At 34.9% G+C, this 8,521-nt stretch overlaps 1 protein-coding gene across 1 annotated transcript; it reads left to right on the forward strand.

The window, feature by feature from the left end:
- Positions 1–3,006: 3,006 nt before the first annotated feature.
- Positions 3,007–5,267, forward strand: EXO70D3 (exocyst subunit exo70 family protein D3). The gene has a single exon (XM_079044901.1). The coding sequence runs from the start codon at positions 3,199–3,201 to the stop codon at positions 5,083–5,085; it is 1,887 nt and encodes a 628-aa protein (XP_078901027.1). The 5' UTR covers positions 3,007–3,198; the 3' UTR covers positions 5,086–5,267.
- Positions 5,268–8,521: the final 3,254 nt, after the last annotated feature.

The following is an 8,521-nucleotide window of genomic DNA, read 5'->3' on the forward strand; positions in this document are numbered from 1 at the left end:
AATTGTAAAGTTTTGGCTTATTGGGCCAAGAACATCCTTTCTACAAGAAGTGGGCCTTTTATGCTATTTTAGTGAACACTTGAACCAAAACCAACAATAACTAACAAACGGATTAATTTTGAATCATTTATAGGTTATTGGGCCTTAGTGGCCCATTTATATGTTTGATAGGTTTTGTATACTATTTGCGTGCTATTTGGGCCTATAAATACTTTACATGTGAAATGGGCCTTAGTTGTCCTTTTACATATATTTTGGGCCCATGTTATATGAATCTCACTCCTAATAGGTCTTAAAATGACTCGCATGTTTAGCGATGCCCTAATGGCTCACTTACATGGTTCGTTGGACCTGGAATGAGTTTTATACGTTTATCTTCGCGTAAATTCGATTAAGGATCTAGTGAGTTTTTGTCGGTTGACACCTATTAAGTGTTCGATCGTAGCCTGTAGTTATAATCAGAGTCTCCTGGAGGGAGAGTGGGGTTTTGTATATAGATCTATACGGGGGTGACACCTCACACCTGAGATGTTCGCTACAGTTAGACTACATCAGTCTAGGGTGACTATAACCTTATTCTATTTTTCAGTCGGCGTTCACAAACGCCAAGACAGGTGAAATTGTCATTATTTAACATGGTTATAACGGCTCACTTAGAGGAATTAACGTTATGAAGTTTACGGAAGACCACTCTTTTTTTTTGGATTACTCGGAAACATACTCTCACTGGTACCCCACCTCGGTGTTGGTACGACAACATTATCTATTTTCTGTTATGATTGGATCACTCGGTAACTTACTCACATTGGTACCCCACCTCGGTGTTGGTACGACAACATTAACTATTTTTTTTACGGGCAACATCGGGTTGTCCGGGGACATTCTATATACATTCTCTTCAATCACTTTTGACATTCTATTAAACAATAACACACATGCATTAATACAAGATCATACATAAACATACCAAACTATTTTAAGAAAATACAGGATTTTCTTGTGATTACAGAGTTATACAAATCATTTTATCAAATATACTTATGAACTCACCAACATTATATGTGTTGACCGTTTTCAAAATAACTTGTTTTCTCAGGGACTCGTTAAGCAGAAGAATCAACAAGATTAGGGGATTCGGTTTTGTGTACTGTCAAACATCATACATTGAATGTTTTGGTCATGTTATTTAAAAGATTGTACTTGATGTAAACAATGACAGTTGTATTATATTATGCATGGTAATGATGATGTTATATTTCATTTATATTCACTGTAATGATATTTCAAGATGAAGTCACGCACAAGCCCCCGGACGTTTCCGCCGTCTGGTTCGGGGGTGTGACAAATAATGATTGTCCTTATGAAGTCCCAACTCGTCATATGGGACGAGACAAAACAAAAAGAAAACTGAAAGGAGTACAAAGTTTCATCAACTGAAACGGAGGAGATAAGAAACTCAATCAAATGGTTAGACGATAAGCTTGAGGGTTTTTTGGAAGTGGGAAAGTTAAAAGAAACAAACCGTGCTAGAAAGGAAAAGAACTGTGTGTTAGAACTTTACTTAAAACCCATGGGAGATCAATTGACTGAGGAGGAACGTCGGGTTATTATCAACGCCAAGCGGGATCTCGCTAAAGATTACAACTGGGAGTAGTCGTGTGTTTTGTCTATTATTAAGTCGTAGTTTTTTTTACGTCGTGTGTTTCGTCTACTAATAATGTAATCTTTTTTAATTAAATTTTAAGTGTTTGATTCAACCGAAGCTTCTACCAAATATTTTAGAGTGGACCCCGAGTTCGAGCTCCGCAAAGCGGACAAACCCAGCTCCCAAGAAGATTTTCAGAGGAAATTCCCCCACACATGGGGCATATTTGCAAGAGGCACACAAATTGTGCTTTACCGGGTTTGAAACCCCGACCTCAAACCCAAATGGGAATGTAAACACAATGCATCAAGCGAGTTGAAGTGGCCATCACTTGCGAAATTAGAAATTAAGTTTTGTTATCATTTTCGTTTAATAGAAGCACTGCTTAAATTAGAAATTAAAAAGAACTTCATGGATATTAATTGAGATTGTGAGTTACCTCATTCTTTGTTTCATTGTCCCTTTTTTTCTTCTTCTAAATCGCCATAAAAATTATGTTTTAAAATATATAGACTTTAATAACAGAATTTATAATTCTACGTTTCTCGACGGGCATACGAAAAAGAAAAAGTCCATTTTTTTAAACATATATAACTAGAAATTATATTTTACAATTAATTCAAATTATGATTTCAAATATCTACACAACTTCTGGCCCAAGTGAAGGTTCGTTTATTATTACTTTGGTGATATTTTAAATTTAAAATAGGATTATTTCGTCACCAAATGGACTATGATTGGCCAAATTGTTGCCATTTACAATATTTAAAAGAAAAGTGAGCTAAATGACAAAAAGACATCATCCATCATCTTGAATTCTTGATTATTAACTCTAATTTATTTTTCCTAATTTTCATTATGTGATAATTTATTTGGCTAATTTATTCATTGATGGAGATGATTAGAATTAGTGTAAAATGTTTTGTTATCATTTTTATTATATTTTTGAGAATCCGAGTTGGTTAAATTTTATCCATTTGTATTATATTTCAATTTTGTCGGTCCATAAATAAATCTATTAGCAAACACTTTTTAAGTTTTAAATTTTATTATATGACATTTTAATATTTCTACTTTACATTCCTTTATCAAAGATAAAGTTATATATAAAAAATTAATATTTTATAATTTTATGAGGTTATATATAGTGTAGTCTATTACTAATAATGTAATAAACTTAATCTTTTAATATCAGAGTATCTTTGTATAAACTAAAAACATGATCACATAATTTAATAAAAATCTATATGATAATAATTATAATATATTATTGTAAAACACGAAAATTAGTAGCACAAATAAATTATTAACTTTTTTTTTTTGTTTGTTTGTTTTTTTTTTTTTTTTGCTATTTATTGTTCTTTCGTTTCCTTCGTCGACACAAAGTCCTAACAGCAGTCTCCCACCACCACACAGGCGCACACCACCGTACAAATCAAACCCTCTTTGATTCCCTACAATTCGAATTCTTCATTGTTCATAAAAAAGATTCAAAACTCTTTTCCATTTCTAGATTCTCAATTGAATAAGCAACCAATATTTGATAGTTGTTCATGGAGCAGCCGGAGAACGATTCTGTATCTTATGAAACTGCCGAACAGATCATCCTCCGGTGGGACGCTACGGCTGCGGAAGACGCCAGGGTTCGAATGATCTTTGAAGGTGATCGCCAAGAGATTGATCGATACTTACAAGCAGTCGATCGAATCCAACTATCCATGGAGTCAACTACTCTATCGGACGATGACGGAGCCGCCGGAGTCCAGGAGCAGTCAAAGAAAATCAATGGCGCTATTCAGATTGCCATGGCTAGACTTGAGGATGAGTTCCGTAACATACTCATCTCCCACGCTAGTCCCGTCGAGACAGAGACACTCACTGAGTCGATGTCATCGGCTCACTTGACTCCTAGAACCAGCACCTCCATTAGCGAGTTTCCAGGAAACGACGATTACAGCAGCCGAGGTGATGAAGACTCCATATCCAGAGACGGTTCTTCTTCTCTAGAACGAGGCGAGAGTAGCAATACAATCTCGAGCTACAGATCTATGAGTAGTATTCGCGAGATAGATCTGATTCCTTCGGATATCGTATGTGATCTTCGCAGCATCGCGGAGCGTATGATCGCCGCCGGCTACTTCCGGGAGTGCGTTCAGGTGTACGGTAGTGTTCGGAAATCCGCGGTGGACGCGTGCTTCAAAAAGCTTGGAGTTGAGAAATTAAGTATCGGCGATATCCAAAGGATGGAATGGGAGGCTTTGAATGCGAAGATTGGGAAGTGGATGCGTGCAGCGAAAATGTGCGTTAGGGTTTTGTTCGCGAGCGAGAAGAGACTCTGCGAGCAAATCTTCGAAGGTTTAGGAACGGCGGCAGACGACGCTTGTTTCATGGAAACGGTTAAAGGTCCGGCGGTTCAACTGTTTAACTTCGCCGAAGCCATTAGTATCAGCCGTCGTGCTCCTGAGAAGCTATTCAAGATCCTGGATTTACACGATACCTTGTTTGATTTGTTACCTGATATCGACGCTGTTTTTGACGGAAAATCAGCCGAATCAATTAGAGTTCAAGCGACGGAAATATTCTCGAGGCTGGCGGAAGCTGCTAGAGGAATGCTAAACGAGTTCGAAAACGCAGTTCTTCGCGAACCTTCTAAAGTTCCTGTCCCTGGAGGAACGATTCATCCATTAACCAGATACGTGATGAATTACATAAGCTTAATTTCAGATTACAAGCAAACCCTAAGCGAATTAATCGTGTCTAGACCTGCAACTGGTTCTCGATACTCAGACGATCAAACTACTCCAGACATGGATTTCTCAGACCACGAAGAGCAATCGCCATTAGCACTCCATTTGATTTGGATCATAGTGATTCTCCAATTCAATCTAGAAGGAAAATCCAAGCACTATAAAGACAATTCCCTCGCTCATCTCTTCATCATGAACAACGTCCACTACATCGTCCAAAAAATCAAAGGCTCACCGGAGCTGAGAGAGATGATCGGAGATCATTACCTGCGAAAACTCACAGCAAAATTCCGGCAAGCTGCAACAAGCTACCAACGAGCAACATGGGTAGGAGTACTGTATTGTTTGAGAGACGAAGGGTTACACGTGAGTGGAAGTTTCTCATCTGGAGTTTCAAAAACTGCTTTGCGAGAACGATTCAAATCCTTCAACGCCATGTTTGAAGACGTTCACAAAACTCAAGCTTTATGGCTAATACCAGATACACAGCTTCGTGAAGAGCTAAGAATCTCCATTTCTGATCTACTAATTCCAGCTTACAGATCGTTTCTTGGGAGATTCAGGAGTCATATAGAGAGTGGGAGGCACCCTGAAAATTACATCAAGTACTCTGTTGAAGATCTTGAGACTGCAGTATTGGATTTCTTTGAAGGGTGTGCAGTTTCACAGCATTCAAGGAGAAGATCACAGTGAGAATTTGGAAAGGGTTTAGGGTATTATATTAATAGGACACAATTCTTTAATTTTTTTTGGGTGATTGGTTCTTATGACTCCAAACTTCTGATCATGGGGAATGGATGAAGGAAAGAAGCAGTATACAGTATACTCCCCTGTAAGCATTGTTGTTTTATTTGTTCAAGATTTTTGTTTCACTTTGTTTGGATGCCAACTTTTTTGTACATGTTTTTTTTTTCTCTTGTTATTACACGAAAATCAATATTCTCAAAACAGATATATGAGTTTAGTAATTGCTCTGTTTGGAATACCAAGAAGTTCAAACAAAGATTAATTCTACTTCTTTTTCCTCTTTCAATCTCCCAAAAGCTCTCAAACTCAACTATCCAATAGTCATTGACCAAAAGTGGTACTTTGAAAAAATGTTCCAACAAATTAATCGAACCCCTTTTTCCATCTTTTATAGCCTAGAAGCTAAAAGTTGGATAAAGGAAATTGGTAGTTGAGAAGTAGTAGTCAAGCATTAACAACATCGAATTTTTACAATGCCCACTTTCTATAGTGATGCAAATTCAAGAACTCAACAATCGATTTAATGAAAATAACACGACATTACTTGTATCTTTTAGAAAATGTTAATGATCAATTTAAGACTCCCCGAAAGATGCAACCTGGAAATATGAAAATTTTAATCAAAAGATACGACCTAAATCTAAGCCGGATGTGGAGAGCATGTTGATTAAGGCGCATATAGCACACACTTGAAACAAATTACACCCATATAAAATTCATAGCAAAATATGTGAATACTAATAAAAAAAAAAGATACATGTTCAAATGTTACACTACTTCAAAAATAGATATTCCTTCTTATAGTTTTAGATTAATCTTTCTCTTCAAGCAAGATAGCTCCGTATTGTTCATTGATCTTAAATTCATCTAATTCATATTCAACATCTTAATTCACTTCCTGCTCATCTTCGGACTCAAATTCTTTTTGATCAAGTTCTCTACAAAAATTCTTTGATATTTTTTAGATATTCATCGGCACCCTTGGATTCACTAACCGCCTTCCAAGGTAGTGCGAACTTAACTTCATCTACGACTGCATCACCTTCCACAATCCTATCTTGAGCCTCAATTCATCGATCACTAATAGTACTTCCATACCCTTAAACATCATTTTTTGTTAGTTTCCATCAAATTTGTATTAAATTAAACAAAACCAAGATTGATTGCCTCTTGTCTATTTTTTTCTTTGTATATACTTACAAAATTAAAATTAAGCAAAAAAAGATTTAATAAATATATAATATATGTTAACTAATTAACAATTATTATATATACTAATTTCAAACTTGAAATGAATAGTGAACTTGATGCATTTAGATTTTTGCCATAAATATTTTTAAATATTGGCATATTTAATCCTTATAATATTGTAATTTACAGAAAATGTTTTTTTTTTTTTACAGAAATAGTCTTTATATTTAAGATTTTTATACGCTGATAGTTTTGGCTCATGTGTAAAAAATAAATTACAAAGTTACCCGTGTAATTTATAGAAAATGTCATTGTGTAATTTTTTTTACATAAATGATCCATGTGTTTAAAAAAATTACAAAAATAGTCAGTACCTAATAGAAAATTTGCAGACTACACCCCGCACACCCCTACAATATATTGACATGTTTCGTCCCTACACTTTTTTGGTTTCACACTTTGGTCACATAAGTTTTGTATATTTGCAAGTTTGCTGCCTACACTTTCGTAGTTATACAAGTTCGGTTCCCCGCGAAGCAGAGGTAGTAACTTACTAGTTATGGCTAAAATTATTAACCTCTTTAAAAGTACATCAATTTCTTTTACATCCCAACGAACTAGTAGTTGAAAAACAATCTTCGTAATAATTTTTATCAATCGAGGAGTTTGAGCTTACCATAAGCTCCACCAATTGGCTACGATTTAAAAACAAACATATTATTAAATTGATAAATTTGAATTTTACTGAATATATAAAATATAAAAATGCAGTACTCGGATCAAATTTGTCGTCATTCACCTCACATCCTTTAAATATAACTTTTCGACTAAAATTTTCTAGTTTACCCTTATACAACAACAATTCAACCACCACGATGATATGTTTTGCTAAGTGTGATCTCTTGAAAATATTGTATCAACAAAATCAATAATTGCATCCGTCACAATGATATCATTTTGGATATCCAGATTTTTATAAAGATAATATGAGTTTAAAAGTTAATGTGACTTCATATCAAGCCTATCTTGAATCATTTTTAGAGGATATCCAAAATTGGCTTGTAAGTTTTTTTATTATTGCCCGAAGCATCGATAGTTTTTTGTTCCACGCTTTGAATCTCGCCATATATAAACCCATGGATGGATACAAAGAACTTTGACAAAAGGGGCTAAAACCTTTAACAAAAACTATGTTGTCCCAAAATGTGGTACTTACCATGATTGCATATGTCGATTTCCCTTGAACTGTCTTGAAATTTTTTACATATTTTCCATTCCTCGCTACTAAACATGTGTCTTAGTTGGGCTATCTTATTGGCCAAACTTTGAAAAGTGAGAAACATATAAACAAGTCTTGTAACTCCCGGTCTCATAATATCCCTTTTCTTAGTCTAGTCAATGCCGCATTTTTAAGATAGGAATAAATAAACAATGTTAGTTTGCTTGATTAAGATTTTTATAATTTGTATCCCACCAATACTATTTAGAATAAATCTCTGATTGGTTACACTAAAAAATAACATAGGGAAGCTCGAATATAAAGGGACATAACCTAAAAGTTAATGTGTCACAACCCCAGTCGGCGGCGGAAACACCGGGCGGTGTAACGTCATTCCTTGTATCACAGATATATAACATATATTGAATAGTACACAAGAGTTTTATAAACTACATACCTTTATTGATGATAGAAAGTTACGTTATTCTTGTTTCCTAATACTTATCATATAGTGTCCGAACTATCACACACGTCTTAAGACACTTTAGTGGACTCAGATCTGTGTTTGGAGCTTAAGGTCTTAAGGGATTAAGCACTTTTGGAGTTTATGGCTTAACAGGGTAGTACGTTGGGCGTACAAGCCCGTACGCACTGTTGGATTAGGTGTCTAAGCCCATAACTATAATTGGTATGTACTTGAATTGATAGCAGCACAGTCTTTTTGGGTTGCCCTCAACCTAGCAACTGGACAAGGAAATTATGAAAGGAGAGATATTAATTTATAAGATTAATAAATTAATATATATATATATATATATATATATATATAAATGATTTATTAATATGTTAATGGATTAATATATTAATTAGAAATCATTATGTTTAATTAATTGTTAGCCAGAAATTAATCAGAATTGATTTTGGGGTTAAAAGAATTAATTATAAGGTGCAGGGACTAGTTTGCAATTATCT

The sequence above is a fragment of the Lactuca virosa genome, chromosome 4 (assembly GCF_052849685.1).
Source record: "Lactuca virosa cultivar CGN04683 chromosome 4, Lactuca_virosa_CGN04683_v6, whole genome shotgun sequence".
Taxonomy (NCBI): Eukaryota; Viridiplantae; Streptophyta; class Magnoliopsida; order Asterales; family Asteraceae; genus Lactuca; species Lactuca virosa.

Excerpts from the sequence above, each read along its gene's own strand:
- EXO70D3 (XM_079044901.1), top strand. The coding sequence starts at position 3,199 with ATGGAGCAGCCGGAGAACGATTCTGTATCTTATGAAACTGCCGAACAG.